The sequence below is a fragment of the Rhinolophus sinicus genome, linkage group LG04 (genome assembly GCF_036562045.2).
Source record: "Rhinolophus sinicus isolate RSC01 linkage group LG04, ASM3656204v1, whole genome shotgun sequence".
NCBI lineage: Eukaryota > Metazoa > Chordata > Mammalia > Chiroptera > Rhinolophidae > Rhinolophus > Rhinolophus sinicus.
In genome coordinates this window covers 126,160,225-126,181,838 of record NC_133754.1, presented here as the reverse complement: position 1 = coordinate 126,181,838, position 21,614 = coordinate 126,160,225, and the positions used below count along the sequence as shown (strand labels likewise).

At 42.7% G+C, this 21,614-nt stretch overlaps 1 protein-coding gene across 1 annotated transcript in view; it reads right to left on the bottom strand.

Annotated features, from left to right (window-relative positions):
• SAXO1 (stabilizer of axonemal microtubules 1) overlaps nt 1-21,614 on the bottom strand; it is a 40,439-nt gene that overhangs the window by 6,186 nt on the left and 12,639 nt on the right. Inside the window, exons 2-3 of the mRNA XM_074331522.1 lie at nt 13,478-13,657; nt 4,347-4,549 (exon numbers count right to left, since the gene is read on the bottom strand). Of these exons, the coding sequence (XP_074187623.1) occupies nt 4,347-4,549; nt 13,478-13,657 (383 nt within the window). The remainder of the gene's footprint in view (nt 1-4,346; nt 4,550-13,477; nt 13,658-21,614) is intronic.

The following is a 21,614-nucleotide window of genomic DNA, read 5'->3' as shown; positions in this document are numbered from 1 at the left end:
TTGTTGCTTTTCAGGCAGAGGATTTGCCAAGCTCCTCACGCCACCATTCTGGAAGTCTTGACATCCCCACCCCCAGGCACACTCAAGTTTATTTTAGGTTAATACTACCAATTATTTATTTTAAATTGGCTTCATTTTAATTGAAAATCTAATCTTTCTCCAAGAGCCATTAATGGCTCTATCAGCATCTTGAAAGCATTAGGGGGCCTGAGAGGGAACCATCTTGCTGAATATAAACCACATGTTTCCCAGTCAGACTTCAGGCCTCACTGAAATGGGGGCATCTACCTGTAGATGCCTACACACTGCCTCAAGGTTCATGGGGGTGGTTAGGACAGGGCTTTTCTGGCCCTCTTCTGTGATGGATGAAGTGTTATGAAAACAGGTTCCTAAGCTGAAAGTTGCCTCATGTGATTTCTGATACCCAACAATACAGTTGAAACCACATTATTATCCAAACTTCTAACTTCCTCCACCCAGCATATATTACAAAAAAACCTCCACAAGACCCTGAAAACCTCAGAATTCCACATGACAAACTATTCATAAGCATGAAAAGCCATCAGTAAAGCCCGTCAAGGCCAGGGTGTCACATGGGTAATTGGCAAGAACCTCTTTAAAAGGGATTCCATTCAATAACATGTCTTTTTAAAAAACTTAGCTAAACCTAAAGCTGAGCATCAAGTAATTACACTCTCAATCTTTCCAATTGCACAGTGTTTTGAAAATGTCAAAATTACAACCAAATGCTGCTGGAGCATGTTTTACTGGTGGTTTCCTGGATGCTAGTCGAGGTGCTGGCCATAAGAGTAGAAAGGGAAAAGTTTGCATATTTTTCCTGTAGCACCATAGTAAGTATAGCACGTAGACATAACATAGATGGCACCCTTTGAAATACACATATTTAATGAGCTTCGTCTTTGCTGTTGTTTTTCTTTTCCTTTGGAAGGAAAATCAATGTAGGGCCATAAAACCATGAAGGTTGCTGTGGAAAAGACTTACTAAAGCAGCAAAAATTTCCACAAGAAACAAATAAGTGATTGAAAGATGATACTCCCAGAGATAAGGCAAGGGTGTGGCCCCTCACCCATGCCCGAGGTTCTGCAGGACTGACCTAAGGGCAGAATAAATGTCCTGGGTCCTCCCCCAGCGTCACTCCTGCTCTTGGCCAGTACCCAGAACAATAGGCTAGGTGGGGATTTGTGTAACTCTAATGCCAAACTGTGTCACCTAGAGTCCTTGTAAACAATGGTCCAGAACCATTCATCTATATATTTCCTCATTAAACACACCTTTGTCATTTCATCCCCTGTGCGAAATGCTGGGAATACCTGTGTTGGGCATTCAAGGCCCAGCTTTAGAAGCCATTACATGTCACAGGGATATATTTGTAATGGAACAAATAAACCATTTAAATTAATAGAATATGGTAAGTATGCCTATTCAAAAAGAAAACTATTAAGACACATAGGTTGCAGACTGGCACCTATGGGTCAAATCTAACTACAAATATGTTTCCTTTGGCTACACACTGATTTGTTTGATTTCAAATCTGAATTTCAGAGTACTGTGAAATCAACCCCAAGTGCGCATGTAGCCAGCCAGAACGGACCCCCTCTCTCCATCCAAGCATGCCTGGTTCTGAGCAGTCCTATTGACACTTGACTTGTATTTGTTCATTAACTCTGAATAAATGTGTAAGCAGTGAACAAGTGCCAGAATTTTAAGAAAAATGCAGAAGAAAATAAGGTTTTCTCAATTTTAACTTTATCAATAGAGAAAAGTCAGCCACGATTCCATTTTAGCAGTGAAATACTATTCTCTGGTTTACGGAGGGCAATTTTAGATGTACCTGTTTAGAGAAAAGGAGCATTATGGGAGAGCTGGAGGTGGGAGAGACTAAAGCATAAGTATTAGATTGTTTTTTTTCTGTGTGTTTATTTTGAGGAGTATTTTGCAGATAGGAACAGGGAGGACTTTTCTTTAAATAATGACATTGGGCTACTACATCCTTGCCAACCACTAAGGTAAGGAAAGAGTAGTTCTCACTCCCAGACCTCTCCTTGCACGTAGGGTGAGGTAGAGAAGGGAACTGAGCTAAGCATGGAGTTGCTTTGAAGAGCCTCTAACTATGGCAGGATTCATAAATCCAGGAGGCCCATAGGGAGTGTGTGGAGGAAAGGAGAGTTTGCAGCTGGAAGTGCCTACCTCCTCCTCCATCAGAGGGAAGGGCTCACTCCAGCTTCTGCCTGCTTCCTGCCTGCTTAGTGCTCATGCTGTCCCATTTCTTGCCTCCCTGTAAACACTGGATGAAAAGAGAAGATGAGCCCTTTGGAAGCAAGAGTGCCACCTGGTTGTACTGACTCCTTTACAAAGCATCTACTACAGTGCCTGCCTTGTTGGGGGTAACTGGCAAAGAGAAAGAGAGATCCCTGCCTTCTAGGAGCTTACAGTCTGACCAAGGAGATAAATGTTAAGCAAAACAAAAGAAAATTACCCAACGAATTACAAAATGGGAGTACAAGGCACTCACAGAGCGTAACAGGATACGTCTAGTCAGGCATGGGGGAAGGTTGGGAAAGGTCTCAAAGGGTACGATATTTCTGCTGCTCGCTGAAGGACGAGTGCTAGACAGGGCAAGGGAGGAAGACTCTATAAAGAGGGAATAGCACGTAAAACTTGCCCAGAGCCAGAAAAGAAATGAAGGAAAGGAACTGAAAGAAGGTCCTGTGGAAGAGCAGAGGGGCACTGGGAGGAGGCAATAGAATCTGCAAGGCAGCAGAGGAGTTGGTAAAGGTTTGGGATTTTATCCAAGAACCATAATAATTATTAAGGAGTTTTAAGCAGAGAAGAAGTCAAATCAGATTGCCATTTTTAAAGGCCTCCTGGTTCCTTTCTGTGGAAAATGGATAAGAGCTGACAAGACCAGAAACATGCTCAGGTATATGCGCAGGTGTAGGCGTGGAGAAGGCAGGATTAGGGCTTTGCTAGGAAGAAGCAATAAAAGGACAGAAGAGAGAGAGAGAGTAAAAAGACAGGCTGCAATGATATAACCTATAATAGGCCACATGGGGGAGAGACATGGGACGGGCTGATGGTGACAGAGAAGGCGAGGCATCAGTGAACTGGAGGTCCTAATGAGCCAGGGAATGGATAAAAAAGCCAGCAGAAGGGCTGGATGTTGGGGTGCACAAAGGGGAAATCATTTCAGGGTATCACAACGTCCAGAATGTAGCTTGGCAGAAGGTGACTACGGAAGTGGAAGAGGACAACACTAATGATAAGAAGGCAGAAGAACAGAGACCACATTGCAGAAGAGGCCCACCTCAGTCTGGCCCTGAGTCCCAGCCCCTAGAAGCAGAGAAGCTCAGCCACATGCAGAATCTTCCAGAATGACAGATTTAGAGCTCCTAGAAGTGTTCAGAACGATTCCTACATCTCCCAAGCCTTCCCAGAAGAGTTCCTGATAAACCTGGCTGTCATTCCCTTGGTCTCAGTGTGCGGCCTGTGCCCTATAGAGTGACTGCTACATGCTTGCCCCACACATATGACTCCACATCCTGTCTCTCCGTCTAGACTATAAAGTCACAGCAGGTCACTACACTTCCTTCAGTTCCTTATGCCATGCCTAGGATGTAGTAAATATTCAATAAAGAATGAATCAATCCCATTTATATAAAGTTCAAAAAACTAAATAATGGAATTAAGTCAGCATAATGTTTCTATCCTGGGTGGCGAGGGTGACTGGATGGGAGTATATTTCTTGATCTGGGCGTTGTTTACATGGATGTGTTTAGTCAAAATTCATTGGTTTGTATAATTATCATCTGAACATTTTTCTGTCTGTATGTTGTTTCCATAATTTTTTTAATGGATGAATGAATCACTCACTCAATTGAAATGCTTCCCTAATGTAGGATTTCAACAGCAAGCTAAGGCAGGCATTGGCAAATATTCTACAAAAGGGAAGATACTAAGATATTTGCAAGCCATACTGTCTCTGTCACAACTACTCAGCTTTGCTACTGTCGTACAAAAGTAGCCACATAATGCGTCAATGTGCGTCTCTGTTCCAACAAAACATACTTATGAATAGTGAACCTCGAATTTTATACAATTTTCTCGTGTCCTAAAACAGTCTTTTGATTTTTTTTTTCAATCATTCAAAATTTAGAAACCATTTTTAGTTCTCCAGGTGTGCAAAAAAGGGCTACAGGCCCGATTTGGCTCATGGGAAATAGTTTGCCCGACCCCTGCGCTAAGAGTGCATTGTACAACACATCTCCTGGCCTACGTACAGGCTCAGCCTACCCTTCCCTCAATCTGCCCCTCAAGCACTCTCCCACCTTTATAAGTAGGCAGACACTCCATCTTGTCACCACATGGACGTTTATTGTCCCGTGGTTTGATGGGGTCCACTCGACAGACAAAATAGGGGTTGTAATCTTGTTTATAGGTCGTAAGCAGGTCCATATTCTCTTCATTTGGGACGAATTGGTCAGGCTGGTGGCTCTTCACTGGTAACACTTTGTGAAGCCTAAAATCTCTCCTGTAAAGAAAATAAGCACATCCCATTGGGGCCCTTGGCTCAGAATAAGGCCCATGGTTTCTATTCAACCCAATTCTATAAATGTTTGCTATGAAGTCCTCTTCTACTCTATCCCCCTAACTCCTCTTCCTCCTCTGTTTCCCGCTTTTGAGAAAGATACCACCATTCCCTTCTCACCCAAGCCAGGCACCTGGATGCCATCCTGGATTCACCCCCTCAGCTCTAGACAATCACTCATCAAATGAGATCCCCTGCACCTCATCAGTCTGTCTTTCTCACTTGGATCACGTGACAACTTACCACCTGGGCTTCCTGCTTCATTCCTGCCATTTCTACTTCAATCCCCTTAGTATAGCCAGAAAAATTCCTCTAAACTGAAAATTGGATCATTTCACTCCCCAGCTTAAAACTCTTCCTGATAAAGCCCAATTTTCTAGCACGGTTTATAAGCTTTCCTGGACATGCCCCTGCCTCATTCCCTAACCACATCTACCACCTCTCCCCCTGGCCCACATTCCACTCCAACCACAGTGGACCGCTGAGAAGGTCTCTCTTCTCTGCCATCCTTCCCTCCAACCCATTCACTGTGGAGCCAACTTCTATTTTTCAGGTACCGCCACCTTCTTCTGTATGCTCCCAATAGCGTTGCCTGATAATATTTATCTCCTTGCTCTACTTGACCTTATGGATAACCCAGAAGGGCAGAACAGTGCAATAAATAGAGACTGAGACTTTCATTTCTTTGCTATCCAGCATCAGCGTCCCCATTATTTCAGGGAATATGAAAACAATGGGATAGAAAAAGCAAAAGCATGATGGTCTTCACTGCACAGGAACCACTTTCTTCCCAAAGCATCCCACAATTACAGAAAGGCCAAGAAACTAACTGCACCACCACCCAGAACCACCCTGGCAACACCAGGGCTTGCAGTGCCCACCAGGGTAGTCTCAATTTACCATTTCTCAATGCAAACTCTCTTAAGCAAACATTTCTCCCCAAGGGCTTCTGCTTTTCACAACAGCCTGTTTTTGCCTTGAACCCATTTATTAAACTGGACAAGGGGAAGGCAGCTTTTCCCTGATGGTGCTTGCCAAAACAGCCTCGCCAAGGCAAGGGGGAGGTTTCCGGACAGGAAAACATCAGGCCCAAACACCAATAAAACCTACTTCCCGGCCGAAATCTGGAGCAGCATTACTGAGCTATGCTTGACTAGCAAAGGTAACACGCTCCACTGTAACCTGTCTTGCATGAATTATACACATGGTTGTCAATAAGCACAAACCAGGGCCTGAAAATGCTTAATAGGATGGGAGGAAGGAGTTAGGAAGCAGGAGAATTAGTCTCTCTAGGGCTCTAAGGAGGAAATAGGAGATGCTTCAGTTGAACTCCCAGTAACACCTTCTGGGTATTTTTTAAAAATATATCTCGGCAGCAGTTACAGGGTCTTCAGCCTGGACTGCCTTCCCAAGGGTCCCATGTTGGCAAACAGCAAGAGGAAGCTGAGTGACCTGAGGCCTCTGGAAGCCAACCATGTATAAAACGGACCTTATGGTGGAAGTGGGCTAAACAACAACCCAAGGGTCACTTCTACACTTCCACCCTTCTTAGCAGACCTCATGCCAGTGTCTGCTTAATACTAAATCAATTGAAACAGGAAATGAGGAATGGAGGCCCTAGGAAACAGATAGGAATGCAAATTTCCAGAAAACCCTGTCTGAAACCCATCAACTTTTGTTCGAAAGTTTGTGTTCTCAGGGGAGTGCTCCCTAGGGAAGATGAGCTCTCAAAAGGGCAAGCGATAAGGAAAAAAGCTGAATGCCCAAGCTGCCCACCCCTCACCCCCTACCCTACCCTCTCAATCCCAGAGCAGCCAGGAATGCTTTCCAGTCATGGGCCTGCCATGCTCTGCGACCCTGCACACAGGCATAACGTCCTCTTCTCCTACTGAGGGAACCAACTTCCCTTCAGAGACACTGTGAGAACCTTCCTTCAAGGGCTGCCAAGCTCTCTGACAACTAACGTGTGCTTAATGCCGTGTCTACTGCTGTTTCTACAGGGAAAGGGCAGACAAATGCCCACAACCAAACTCACCAGTTCATGGACTATCCCAAAGTTGGTTACTCAAAGACAAAAGCTGATGCAGCAAAATCCTTGCTGACCATGTTTAGGAAAAGAAATTGTTAATCGAATCTCTTTCCCCAGTACAAAAACCAAAGTTCCTTTGTAAAAGTACATCTGTCATTGAATATACTAATCAGCCATAACTAAGGAAAACGATCTCGGGGAGTGGGAAATGATCTATTTCTGAAGAGAAATTTAATTCATGTATACCTCCCCCCCCACCCAAAAATATGTACTGTGGCTTAAGGTTGAATTTAATCAGAATTTATGTGTTTTCTCATTACGTTTTTATGTTGAGAACATTCATGGAAACCTATCATTAACCACAACGTAACTGCATGTCCCCAATCTCACATAATCTTACGGCCTTTAAGTTCATGTAAAAGAAAAGTCTATTTTACCCTTCCCAGAAATTGCTCAAATTTAGTAGCTTTTATTTCAAAAACACTCCCCTCTCTTCCTGTGTTACATTTCCTAGTCCCTGTGCCCATTGTGACTATGAACCAAGAAAAAAAATTGGTCAAAGATGTGAAATTTCTTTTAGGCACATAGCCATAAAAGTTATATAGTATGGTAGGCCAAGAGTTAAACTCCAAGTTAAGTAAAGGTTAAAGTGGCCCTGCTGGGAAAGTCGTAACAACTTGACTTCCAATCATTACACAAAGTTAAAAAAAGGTGTTTGACAAAAGTCTGACAAAAGGAAAGAAGAAATAACATAACAGTGAACTAGTTTTGGGAGCCTAGAAGTAGGAAATGAAGATTTTCACAGCAATAAAGGGGCCATGGGATCCTTTTTTGAAAACCTTTTATTAATGTTTATCTGTGAAAATTTCAGAATTTGTTAATGTGCCCAATTAATCAATCATATTAAATGGACTCCATTTTAAAAAGAGTTCCTCCTGTTGCCCAAAACCAATCTCTTCACTCCTACCCTAAATCCCTTCCCTCTTTCTCAAGAACCTCATCTATGGACCATCTCCTGGTCCGTAGTTTAACCTTTTCCTCCTACTGGCTTCTTTCTGTCAGTATTTAAACCTGCTCCAATTTTCACAACTTTAAAGGAAAATAATGTGTATGACCCAACACTTACTGGAGTCCACTCCCCTCCATTCCTCTCTCCTCCCCTTCTCTCTTCTAGAAAGGGTTGTCTACAGGTGCAGACTTGCCTTCCTCACCTCTCACTCATGCTCCACCCATCAAATCTGGTTCTACTCCATCCTTGCTCCAGCCGAGGCCTGCAAAGTACCACCTTGTTTCCGAATCCAATCACTGCTCCGTCTGTACCATCTTAATGATATCCATCCTCTCACTCATTTTTTTAAATACTCTCTCTCTTGACTTCTGAGATACTCCTTACGATTTGTCCTCTCTCTCAGTCTCCTCTATGGAATTTGGCTCTTTGTCAATTTACTTCATTTCATTACTTCCACACATAATTCTGAAATTTCCCCAGGTTAAAGGACACCCTCTAAGGAAACCATTATGTTATTGCAGGCAGGTTGGGGTGCCCATCCCAGCACACTGGGAAAAAAGATCCCTACGCTGATTCAAAGGGGTTGATTCATGTCCCTGATCCTGATAAGGACAGACTGAGCCCTCCCCATCTTCACTGTGACAGACAGGATTCTAAGTACCTGCCTCCATGATTCAGGTTATGTAGTACCTCTCTCCTGCTCTACTCTCTCATCTCCTCAACCCCCACTAAAGCTGAGGGTAACATCTGTCACCACTTCATATAAACTCTGGACAAAATATAAAAACAACTACCTGTGAGCACTAAAGAGCAACCAAGATAAGCAGATTCTGGACGAGAGCCAACAGGTAGAAGAAGGGAATGGCACTGGGTAGGTTTCTGTACAAGTCTCCATTTTGTTTCAAAGCTTCCAGTCTGAAGGTGCTAGGTAAGGCAGCTAAAATGTGAATAGAACACCTTGCATCTTTCTTGACTGAAGAACCAGAGGACCAAGTTTTGAGGCAACCACGGGTGTCAGAAAGTGAAGAAGGAATCCTGAAAAGGAGAGAACCAGAGACAGGAAGCCTCAAGTTCTATATATCAACTGGCCCCAAGTCTCAGGCTGATGTCACATGCATGAGGTGGATATCAGGTAACCATGCTAAAGATAAAGAACTGAACTGAGATTTGAGCTGCCACCCAAGACGCAGAGTTTACATTTTCAGTCCAAACGAGTTACCTCCTATCTGCTTAAAAGGGGGGGAAAAAAAAAAAAAAAAAACACTCTTCAGAGGAATGTAGAAAAATCCAGTTTCCACAATATAACATTAACAATGTACAGAATCAATCCAAAATTATTTGGGATACAGACACGTGACATACTCAAGAAACAAAAAAAGGATAACCATAAAGACCAATCCCAAGTAGACCCAGATGTTAGAATTAAAGCAGCTATTTTAACTATGCTCAATTGCAAAAAGCAAAACAAGGTCATGATGAATTAAAAGAAAACCACAGAAGAGAAATAAAAACTAAATTAAAAAGAACCAAATATATGTTCTAAAACTGAAAAATACAGTCTCTGAAATAAAACATTCACTGGATGGCCTTAATATCAGAATGGAGATGGAGGAAAGACTCAGTAAACTTGAAGATAGATGAATAGAAATTATCCAATCCAAAGAACAGAGAGAAAAAAGACCAGGGGTAAAAAATGAATGGAGACAGGAAAAGTAAATACTTGAAGAAATAATAGCCAAATTGGCCTCAAATTTAATCAAAGACACATAACATCAAAGACTCTGAAATTGCTCAGGCAAGTCCAGTGCTGACACCTCTTTCTGCATGTCTTCATTAATTCTCAGGCCCAGTACACAGAGGGGAGTAAGTGTACCCCTGGGATACAGCTCTGAGTAGAGAAGCCAAGTATGCATTTGAACAGAAAGTGTATACCATTCAATGGATAGGGAGAGACTCACGCCTACTACCAACTTCCTTGCTTCTTTCCTAGCTTTTGGAGAGGCTACCAAACGCTCCTGCTTTTTAGTTCTTCCCTCTCTTACTCTCAGTTTACCCAAAATTCTTGTCAATAAGTGAAGCAATCTATGCTGCCAACTCCATGCCCTCTGCCCTTCAGCCAAACCCATCAAGTCTGAACCTGATTCCATCTTCCCCCCGACATGTGCCATCTCCAGTTCACCCTATCTATGGTCCCACTCCATTTAGAATAAAAGTCTTATACACAGTCTTGGACTCACCTCTTTGCCCATCTTTTGGCAGCCGGCTTTGCTAACAGAAATCATGTCACAAAATAGGACCCAAGGGTTTTACAGGGTAATGTGCCTAAGGGGAAATGAGGCTTGACGTACAAACTTCTTATTCATAAATTCATCTTGGGTCTATCTGAACAAAAGGCAGCTCCTATGCAGAAGAATTACCAAGGGCTGCAAAAAAACAGCTTCATATTAAGAAGGGCTGGAAATCACGAGCATTCCCCTCATGGCACTTGCTGTAAATCCCCAAGATTTACAGTCAGTAAGAGTTGTGTGCAGCTGTAATCATGCCTCGTGCTGGGATGATAACCTTTCCAGAAACCAGGTGTTTTTTGTGTCTGGGCTTAATCACCAAACCCGGCCAAGCCCTGGGCCACGTGACTTTATCATGCAGCAGGTGGCAGCCCCACGTCCAATCTCAGAAACCAAGCCAGGTCAACCTTCAGATAGGGAAGTGGGTGGAACATTCTGGAAATAAGAGTTTTATGGGAAGAGGAGTGACCATCCATGCAGACACCAGGATATGTAGATACAGGGCTGACCCATCCCTTCCCCCAGAAGCCTCTGGTTGGCATACTCAGATGACAGCTTCTCTACATTTCCTGATAGGGAATAATTTTGTACATATATATGGACCAGACTCTCTGTGGAATTTATGAGGTTCAGGAAAGATGGTTGGTAAAATCTTGATTTCTGTTCATTTAGTTCAATAAAAGCTCAATGGAACGCTGAAAAAAGAAAAACAAAAAACTCATCCTGCTAGGGACATAGTGTTGTCCTTGGTCTATAAACACTAGCGCCCAGCATGGCAGTCATAGAGCTGGAAAATGATGAAACTGAGGTACAGAAGAGAGAAAAGATGATCTCTGATTACTTCCCTCCTTTAGTTCTCTTTGTGGGGAAGGAAATAAAAGAGAGGACAGACGTATCTCTGCTCTTTTTCCTTCCTATGGGTAACCTTGATCCCACCACTTTTTCTTCTTAAAGCCCCTATGGTCATTAACAACTTGTTTTGGAAATTCTTTCCGCTTCTGCATTCCTCCACTTTGGCCACGTCTTGACATGAATGATATTGTTACTCTGGCTCCGGCAGGGACAGAGGGACCTTCTGGGTGATATGTTTATTATTGTAAGTGACATGAGGCAAGAATAATTTAGGACAGGTCAGAGGGGAAGTTTTTGATTTGCAAAGCACCATTGGAAGGCAGAGGTGGGGAGGGGCACATGTGGGGCTCCTTCTGGGGGGCTCAGAGCCAGGTGATGGAGCAGGGCTGCTGCCCCCGAGAGAGGGCTTATCCTCATTCTCCTAAGCATGTGAGCAAAAAACAAAAAGCATTTCCCAACACCCGACCCTCAAACACGCTTTTCTGTATTTCCAGGACAGGAAATAGATCCCTAGTATAACATTTGAAACTGTACCCTACTTTATGTTAACAAGGCATTCTTCATTTCCTGCAAATTGGGTATAAAGAGATGAGAAGCCCAGCATCTAGAGACTGCATGTGATATTGCAAGCCATTTCTCAACACAGCTCTTATCCTTTTGTACCAATTACATGTCTCTTAGGCATACGCCAAGGACTTTTCATCAGTGTTGACCAGGGTTTCTTAAAAGGAAAAGCAATGCTCTGGAAGGGTCTACATCTCTTGTTGTGTTCTTTGCGCTCTTAGAAACTAAGAATGCTTTTTTCTTGGTAAAACGAAGCCCAACCTTTAAGGTTCATGTTGTTCAATAAATCATAGATTGGAAAAAAGTTTGCGTAAATTATAATTTTTTCATGAGTCAGGACCCAGAAAGCTTGTGCTTAAACCAAATCATTTAAGAGAACTGCTTAGCATAAAAATGACCTGAGGGCCAGCCCAATGGCTCAGGTGATTGGAGCTCCGTGGTCCTAATGCTGAAGGCTGCCAGTTCAATTCCCACATGGGCCCGTGGGCTCTCAATCACAAGATTGCCGGTTCGATTCCTTGACTCCCGCAAGGGATGGTGGGCTCTGCCCCGTGCAACTAAGATTGAACACGGCACCTTGAGTTGAGATGCCGCTGAGCTCCTGAAAGGCTCAGTTGGTTGGAGTGAGTCCTCTCAACCACAAGGTTGCTGTTCGACTCCCGCAAGGGATGATGGGCTGCACCCCCTGCAACTAACAATGGCAACTGGACCTGGAACTGAGCTGCGCCCTCCACAATTAAGACTGAAAAGGCAACAGATTGAAGTTGAATGACACCTTCCACAACTAAGACTGAAAGGACAACAACTTGACTTGGAAAAAGTCCTGGAAATACACACTGTTCCCCAATAAAGTCCTATTCCCTTTCCCCAATAAAATCTTTTTAAAAAATAAAAGTGACCTGATTCAAGTCAAGCATCAGAGAAGGCCCTCGACTCTCTCCCATTTTCAAGTTGTCCCATCCAATGGCTCCCACCAAGCTCCGGAATCCCTTGACTTCATTTCTCCCTTCTTGTGTCTTTTCTGCCCCGTAGCCCAGACATGGACTTCGTCCTTTGGATCTAGGAGATAGCAGCTTTTAACAGGAACACTTCAGGCCTCCAACCCACCATCTCAACACAGGATATTTCCAGGTTACCAGGGGGTAACTTGGGGGCAGAATGAATATTAGCGATGTTCTGCTTAGCCTGGGTCACCAGGGACCATTATTAGAAAAGCACAAAATTATGAGGCACAGAGGGAACAACAGCAAGAAAACTGACCAGGTCTTGTGAACCTGTAATGTGCAGGTACTGTGCTGGAACAATTTTATCTCCACCTCACAGCAATCCTGCCCTGTAGGGATGAAGAATGTCAGAGGCGAAGATGTGTCAGGTCTCATCTGGGAACTAAGCTCTATCATCTGAAACACTGCCCAACTGCACTCAAAGATGTTTCTACTGCACTGGGTCACCAGTCACAGGTCACCAGTCACAGGTCACCACCTGGTGATCACTGAGTTGTCAATGGCAGATTCTGTTGGAGTCTTGCAACATATAGAACAATCCTGAAATTGATCATTTCTCCCTACCCCCTTAATACAGATGCAACCAAATATACTAAGCCAGAACTGGATCTAAAGAATCAGAGTTTATAAGGCAAGAGTAATTTAAAAGGAAATATTCTTTGTTCCCATTCTTGAAGGGGATCCCAAGTCAAACTCTATAGCATAATTTCAAAAAAACTCACTGTTTCTCTATTATCAAGTTCTCTTTCACCACTGCCAACGTCACTACCACCTTTCCAGCTGATCTGGAGCTCAGGTGCCAACGCCCAAAACTCCTTTTTCAGCAGCAGCCTCCTCTTTCCATCCCTTCATTACTTAACTGCCAACTCTTTTTATGTAGATCAGTTTAGCCCTTCCCCTCTCCCACTCCCCACCCACCACACAAAAATCCTTTCTCATTGAAAGGAGATTGTGAAAAACCAAACAGGTTGATAAATGCAAGATTGTCTTTCAGAGATATAGCAAATTAACATGAAGGCATTAATAGCGTATGTTGACATTGCACATTATTACGTTAACATTGTACAGTAGTGCTGTACATTATTCCATTAGTGCTATACGTTCATACATTCATACTATTGCCCTCACCTTGATGTGGTCAGGCCTTCCATTGGGATGGACCCTTTCTGGTACTCCAGCTTGGGCTTGAAGGACTCTCTGGGCAGGTAAGAGTGATAGACAGGGTAGTTCTCGGTGTATTCGGAGAGAAGACATGGTTTCTCTGTTTTATCGTAAATCTTCGTAGGGAGATATGGACAGTGATGCCGCCTATAACAACACATGAGCTTGGGTTGGTTACCTTCTTGTGAAGAAGACATCCAGCTTGATAATGTTACTTCCTCCAAATGTGACCCACAGTATAAAATCATGACTGTGGGCATTGAAAACAGGAATTTTACTCTTCCTTTTCTCTACCAAACTATGTGAAGTGGCCAGAATTGTTTAAATGAGCTAGAACTGCTATTGGTTAATTGCCAAAATCCCTTGGATCATAGAATTACACACAAGCATGGCTGATGTTCAGCCGTTACACTTGCCATGCTGCTTGTTGAAATACTTCCCTCATAACAGGTAAATGGTTGTGGCCACCAAGCCCTCTGAGTGCCAACCCAGCTGCCCCAGACCTTCTCCCTTAGGCCTCCCCAAGCCTCCCAATCACCCAGGAAATAAGGGCTTAATACATGACAGGGTGTTCCAAGGCCGTGCTCTAGGGCCAGGATACTGTCTTCCCTCATTGGCTCCTGGGTCAGAATATCATCCTTGCACACAAGTGGCATCACATAGCAGAACCACCTCAGTTCTGAGTATACTAAATGCCACTGACTACTGACTACATGAAACCATTTTCACATTGAAAGTCTGGCTCCTTTATTCTTTCAAGTCTTACCTCAGTTGTTACCTCCTTAGAAAGACTTCCACTGATCATTTCCTACCTAAAGCACACCCCGTCACCCCTTCCCTCTCATAGTTCTCTCATCACCGTGTATGCCTTTCTCATCACTCACTGTTATCTGTAATTTGTATGTTTGTTTATTGCCTGTCTCATCTGTCAAACGCAGGACCTTCTCTATCTTGTTCACTGCTAGATCCCTAGTACTTTGTATCCTCCCTGGCACAGAGTAGGCATTCAGTACACATTTATTGAACAAATAACTGAGCATATAAATGAGTGGTTAAATAAACTCTATGCCTCACTATACAGTAAGTGATAAATAATAATTTACAGTTATAATTTATAGCGAGTTTTTCCATTTTGTATGCACAGTAATAAATGAACCTTATTATTCTACCTACTGCTAGACAAAGGGCAGCCATTTGAGCTCCAAAAACTAAGAAGTGTATCAATTATTTGTGTGCCCATATACAAAATCCTCACAAACAAGTTGGAGCAATTCTAGTCATCAGACACCAGTATACTGATAAAACTTCATTAATGATTTACAACTTAATTATATCAAGGAATGGCACAGGATTATTGTAAGTTTTTTTATGCTGAACTGATTTGAATTACAGAAACTAAAATACACAGCACTCTGGGGCAGCACATAGGGGAGGAGGAGAGAAAGAAAGGAGAGAAACAGACATACAGAGAACTCATCGCTGCTCTAATCTAAAGCTATTTGCCAGGCAACAATTAGTATGTTGCTCCTGTTAGTAAGTTCTGCTCTCTACTTAAATGTTGCTGCCACCACTGTTATCACTGTACCCTCTTCAACTCTCCAACCCCCAGAGGAAATGATCGACACCTGTGTTGCTCAGATGAATAGAACTGTATATAAGCAAGTACTTTTACAGATATCCCAATTTGTTTTCCTCTCATTTGTAGATTTGTGCCTTGAAAAAGTCTTAAGATGATATAAACTTGTCACATTTACTTTTCTTTTAGTTATTATAAAAGGGTTATTGAGGGGGCCGGCCCAGTGGCTCAGGCGGTTGGAGCTCCGTGCTCCTAACTCCGAGGGCTGCCGGATCGATTCCCACATGGGCCAGTGGGCTCTCAACCACAAGGTTGCCAGTTCAACTCCTCGAATCCCACTAGGGATGGTGGGCAGCGCCCCCTGCAACTAAGATGAAACACGGCACCTTGAGCTGAGCTGCTACTGAGCTCCCAGATGGCTCAGATGGTTGGAGCACCGGCTCTCAACCACAAGGTTGCCAGTTCGATCCTCGAGTCTGGCAAGGGATGGTGGGCTGTGCCCCCTCCAACTAGCAACGGCAACTGGACCTGGAGCTGAGCTGCGCCGTCCACAACTAAGACTGAAAGGACAACAACTTGAAGCTGAATGACACCCTCCACGACTAAGATTGAAAGGACAACAACTTGACTTGGAAAAAAGTCCTGGAAGTACACACTGTTCCCCAATAGAGTCCTGTTCCCCTTCCCCAGTAAAATCTTTCCAAAAAAAAAAAGCGGGGCTATTGATTCATGGTGAATATTTTAAATTTCCCTAATTATGTACAAGGAAATCTTCCACAAATAGTCTGTCCTTCTAGTATGAATATCTGAATTTCACAGTATTAAATACACTCAGTGAAAGTTTATTTTTCCTTTTTCAAAATACACATTGTTGGCATTTAATATATAAAGATGAATATGTATTTATATTTTATATATATTTAATAAAGTATGTCCTAATCATAGGTACATGACTTGAGTGCTTTAATCTTCTGTCCATGCAAGATAAATTGTTGTGTTTCATGGTAAACAAAATAACCATCTCCTACAGTTTAAAAACATTAGCCATTATTACCATTTCCAGGCTCATGATCAGTCCAATCATAGGAGATTTCAATCTGAGCCAATTAGTGCCCTATTATTTTAGTATTCCTACAAAACTCAAATCAAAAGCCAAGAAGTGTTGGTACCAAAAATATATACCACAGATATATTTTATTCACCCACATTCTTTGAGAGAGAAATAAAGATTTTTATCAAGGATAAGTTAGATTCGGTCACTTGCAATGAAATGGACTCCACAGACATAGCAATACTTGCTCTCTTCCAGTGCCCTTGTTTTTTTTAAACCAGTAAGACTTTGCTTTTTATCTAACCACCTTTCTATATTGTTCCTTCTTAAAACTGTAACATACTACAAAGTCTTATTTAAAAAAGAAAGATAAATTTAATGGCAAAATACTGCACTGTGATTGGTATCATAAGAGGGGATTTTAGTATACAACACACTTGCATCCAGAGATTGGCGTTCTATTATATCTAATATATATTTATATCTACTATATATTTATAGGGCATATTTTCTTTATTTGACTTGTTGCTAATTAACTAGAATCTTGTCTCACTCTGAAATACCAAAGTTCTTATTTGAAAGTAAATGTTTCATTGCCTGAGTTTGCTCATGGGGTAACCTCCTTTCCTTTCCTGTACCCAAACACCCTGAATATCCCTCTCAAGTCACCAAGCACTGTAGATTCTCCTTGTTGGTCTTTACCCATGAGTTCCTCAAAGATAAAGACCAAGTCTGACATCTCTGTGTTCTGGAAGCTAGCCCAGTGCCTGGTATACTTGTTTAATAGATGGATGGACAGTTGGATAGTGTATAAAAGGATTAACTACTGAAAGAAAGATATTTACAAAGAAAATGAATTGTTCTAACATTAGTAGAGCGAAATTGAAAAAACAGATTCTCAGTTTTTATGGATCTAGATTGTGTCTGAATAAAGTTTATGGACTCCCCATGCTTGGGGTATTTAAAAGTAGTCTTGAGAGTCATGAGCCAAAGAAACGAGACCTCTTCGAGATCTCTGATACTTGTATCATTTTAGGGGGTGTCTTGGCCACCTTGATCAAGAGCACCCCCAAACAACCCTATGTGGGGCCAATGGGCAGTGAAAAGAAAGGGGAGGGAGAAGGTGCCTTCATCTGTCAGAACTCTCTTTCCACTCCAGGATTTATTTAAGGGCCAGAAGTAAAAGGAAATAATGCTGACTTTTTCTGACATGTGGTAAGGAAGTAGTAGAGAACTTACAATGGAATCCAGAAAAAGTCAAACAAAAGTTGACTCCAAGGTAGAATCATAGAATTTTAAAGTTTGTAAGGAGAACAACATCTGTAGAAATCCATGAGTTGTCTTGCCTCTAGCACGGTCCTTTGGAATCCCGTCCTGAGCCTAGCCTGACGGGGACACTGAAGAGGGCTCTCCTTCACGCCAGGAGGCAGACTGTGTGGCAGATAGGGGCCATGGAAGCAAGAAGATTTGATTTCCAATCCTAGCTCTGCCACTGACTGCTTCCTAATGTTGAAAAAATTAGTTGCTCCACTCTTCTGAACTTCAATTTCCTCCTCTGTAATACGTGGATAACGACTTCTACGTCTTTAGTATGCGTATGTGGGTTAAATCAGCTACTAGAGGTAAAAGGCCTAGCCCAGTCCAAAGAAAGCACTTTGTAGCTTAACAGGCTACGTTTATTGAGAAATTACTGTATACCACATGGACTGAGATTTTTATCCATTACCCAATCTAATCCTCACAGCAATGCTATGAAGGCGGCAGCATTATTATTCCATTTACAAACATGAAAACTGAGGCTTAGCAGAGGTTATCTGGCTCAAGGTCACAGAGCCAGAGGGTGATGAAACCAGGACGAGAACCCCAGGTCTGCCTGATTCCCAAAACTGTGCTCTTAATCGTGGTCATATACTGAGTGGCTCAATGGGGTGCCACAAGGGACACCAGCCTGTACTGTACCCCTCTGCTCCTGGCTGTTCTGATAAACCTGAGGGCATTCAATTAATTGTCAGTTCTTAGACCTGCCCCTTCCATGTCCCCTTAGCTCCACTCAGAGTCGTCCAAGGCAGGACACTCTTCCTTCTCCCACAGACCCAGAAGTTATTCTAACACAAACTAACAAATATATACAATGCCAAATACTCTTTAAAACCCTGATCTTTCCACAGAACTTGGTGGAGCTGTCTAAACAAGAGAATATCATTAGATCAAGTAATAACAGCAACAACTAGGGAAACAAAGAATAATGGAATGCTGGATCTAGAAGGACCCCAGAGATCAGAGAGCCCTACAGCTTCATCATACAGATGTGGACACTGAGACCAAGAGATGTGAGTTACTGTCCAAGGTCACACAGCTGGTCAGCAGCAGCATTCACTCCAGGTTCCATGTCACCTCCCACATAGCTGGCTTCCACTTACAATCCAATTTAAACTCAAAGTTCAGACTCAAAAAAATTGCACCCTGTTTTGCCTTTTTCCCAGTAGTGGGGAACCTGTGACCTGTCACAGCTGCTGTGCAAAGAAGGAAAACACTTAGAGCAGAAAACGCACTCTTGGTCTAGGAGAGGGGAAGGTGCCAAGCATCACCAAACCTTAAGTCATAAAGGTCATCATTCCACGCCAGTAGTTTAGAAAGCTTCCAGCCTGTCTGGAATAACAAAACTCTGAGATCCTAGAGGCAGGGTCTACTCAGGAGACGACGCTTGTCTCTGGAACGGCCTTCTCTTTGAACAGCTCACAAAGCCAATTCAGTCAGCCTCTGGGTGCGGGTACAGCCAGTGCTTTTCTCAAAGTGCATGTGTATCTACCGGCGGTAGCTGATAACACATTTAAATATTCACTAAAATTTGTTCTTGCATATTTATAAATACCCAGCGGCAAAGGGACAAGTGAGAATGCTTTCATGAACTGCCACATGAGAACTTTTTGGAACACACTTAGGTACATTTCATGCCAGTCTTGAGACAAGACAGCTCATACCTCCTACCTAGCTCTTCTATACAGATCTTTAAAAAATCAAAACAGTGTGAGAAATCTGAGTAACTCCAGCTTATATTCTGTCCATGGCGTTAGGGAACTGTGCAGGAATTATACACTAGAACCCTTTGGTGGCAACTAATCCTTCAAGCGACCAGAGCCTGGGTAACAGAAAGCAAAGCCAAACGCTTAAATAGGTGAGAAGAGAAAGAAACCTTAAAGACCATCTGGTAAAAATGTGACAAATAGATGAAACTGATGTACCAGCTAGCATCACTGCCCATGAGCACATTGAAAAGATTCATAGGTCACAACCAAATTTACTGAAAAAGATCATCCTGATTGATTAACCATGTCTGTCAAGGGTGCTGGGTTAGAGAAGTGGGCGTGAGTGATAAATATATGGATGAGTTAATCAACAAAAGGGGAACGAAGGGAAGGAAAGGGAGGAGGGAATTCTGGTGGAAATGTCCACAGACTGATGAAAATGGTGACTTGTAGGAATCACACATTTGGATAACATCTAGAATAACACAGAGACATAAAAATATGAACAAAGTTGCTGAGCAGAGAAAGGAATAAAAATAAGACGAAACCCTTGAAGAACACCATAATAAGGAAACAAGACGAAGGTTCAGGGGGTGGAAACTGACAAAAAGAAGAAAATTCAGTGACAGAAAGGTCAAATAGAGAACCGGTTTAATTATTCAACAGTCAAATGCCACAGAAAAACCAAAAGGCATGAGGGCTGAGGAAAAGATGTCTCCTTGGGTGACCAGAAAGCAGCATTAGTCACGGCGTGGCTGGAACCAAGAAATAGATGTGGCTGAAGAAGTGGAGGAAGAGAGAGAGAAACTACCACACTTAAAACTCTTGTGGCAAAAGCAACAAGAAAAGCCAAACAGGAACTCAAGAAATTACCCGGGAAGTAATTACAAGAATTGTTACCTTTTTGATTATCATCATGAGATTGTAGGTAAAACAAGTGAAATCAAATCTTTTTTGTCTGTAGAAGGACAGATTAGTAGATTGGGATTCTTTGATGAGCAAAAATAATTGATGGAGCCAGAGCCTGGACTACAAAGGCCAGATGATTAAGGAGGGAAAGTGGACAGGGTTAAAGAGACAATTGGCGAGGAAAGATGGGAATCTGAGCAGCACCAGTCTGATGACCTCAACCCAGGGCATAAGGGCATCTAGAGAGAGTAAGCAGATGTGTGGGGAAGGACAGCTGGAAGAGAGGTTCAAAGTATGCACAGAGCTCTCTAGCGAGTGTTGAGGGGGCAATAAGAGTGCAGACTTTCTTCCAGCAGAAATGATGCTGAGGAGAGAGGCCCAGCCAGGCCCAGCTGCTCCAATGTCGGGACTTTCCAGCGATGCGCAGAATCTCTGAGAAAAGATAACTCTGGTTCTGTAGAATGAGTGACTGAGAGACCTGCAGGCACCAAGGAGAGGATCTCTCTTGAGACATGCAGCTGTCAGGCTGAGTGGGCAGGAGGGAAGTCAGCAAGAGCCAATGGGGCTTAGAGAAACTGAGGGCCTGAAGAGAACAGCAAGAAATATGTTCAGGGCTTTCAGAGAGCACCTCATGAACTCTCCCAGGCCTTTCCTCCTTGGTAGTCAAAAGAGTTTCTTCTGTGAAATAATACTTAGATTAACTGAAGAAACTTACTCAAGAAGCTGCAACTAGTCAAGGAGCTATAGGGCAGGCATTTTGGCAATGGCCCCACTGAGTCTTGAAGCGACACCCAGAAAGAAACATGCTAGTCACCAAGGCATGTTCTAACTTTTAGAGAACCAATCCTGTGGGGGGAGGCAGATACCACTCTGGGCTATTCTGACTCCCATCCTAACATTAACATTGAAACATCTCTCCATCTATTCATCCCATTATCCATCCATCCGTCTATCCATCCATCAATCCATCTTTTTCATGTACTTCAAAGCAAATCACTGAGATCAGTAAACGTCTCTCCTATATAGCTCAGCATTCATATCATTAACAAGTTTAATATTGGGTTTCTTTTTTTTCTTTTGAGGTAAATTTACAATGAAATGCACAAATTTCGAGGTATGTTTGCTGAGTTCTGACAAATTCATGTGCCCATGTAACCTAAGTCTCTGTCATGATATAGAACCACACCAGCACCCCAGAAAGCTCCTACATACCCCTTCCCAATCAACCCCTTCTCTCTCTCCCGGTGGTAACCATTGATCTTCCCACACACACACTAAAGATTAGTTCCTTCTGTTCTAGAATTTCCTATAAATGGAATCGTAAAGTATGCACTCTTCTGATCGATTCTTCTTTCTCTCGGCAGAATGTTCTTGAGATTCATCCATGCTGATGTGTGGCTGCAAATAGTCCCTTTTCATTGCCAAGTAGTATTCCACTAGATCATATACCAGTTTATCTATTGTTCCATTGATGGATGCCTAGGATATATGAATGAACTTCAATGAATATTCTTTTCCAACTCTTTTTTGTGAATGTATGCT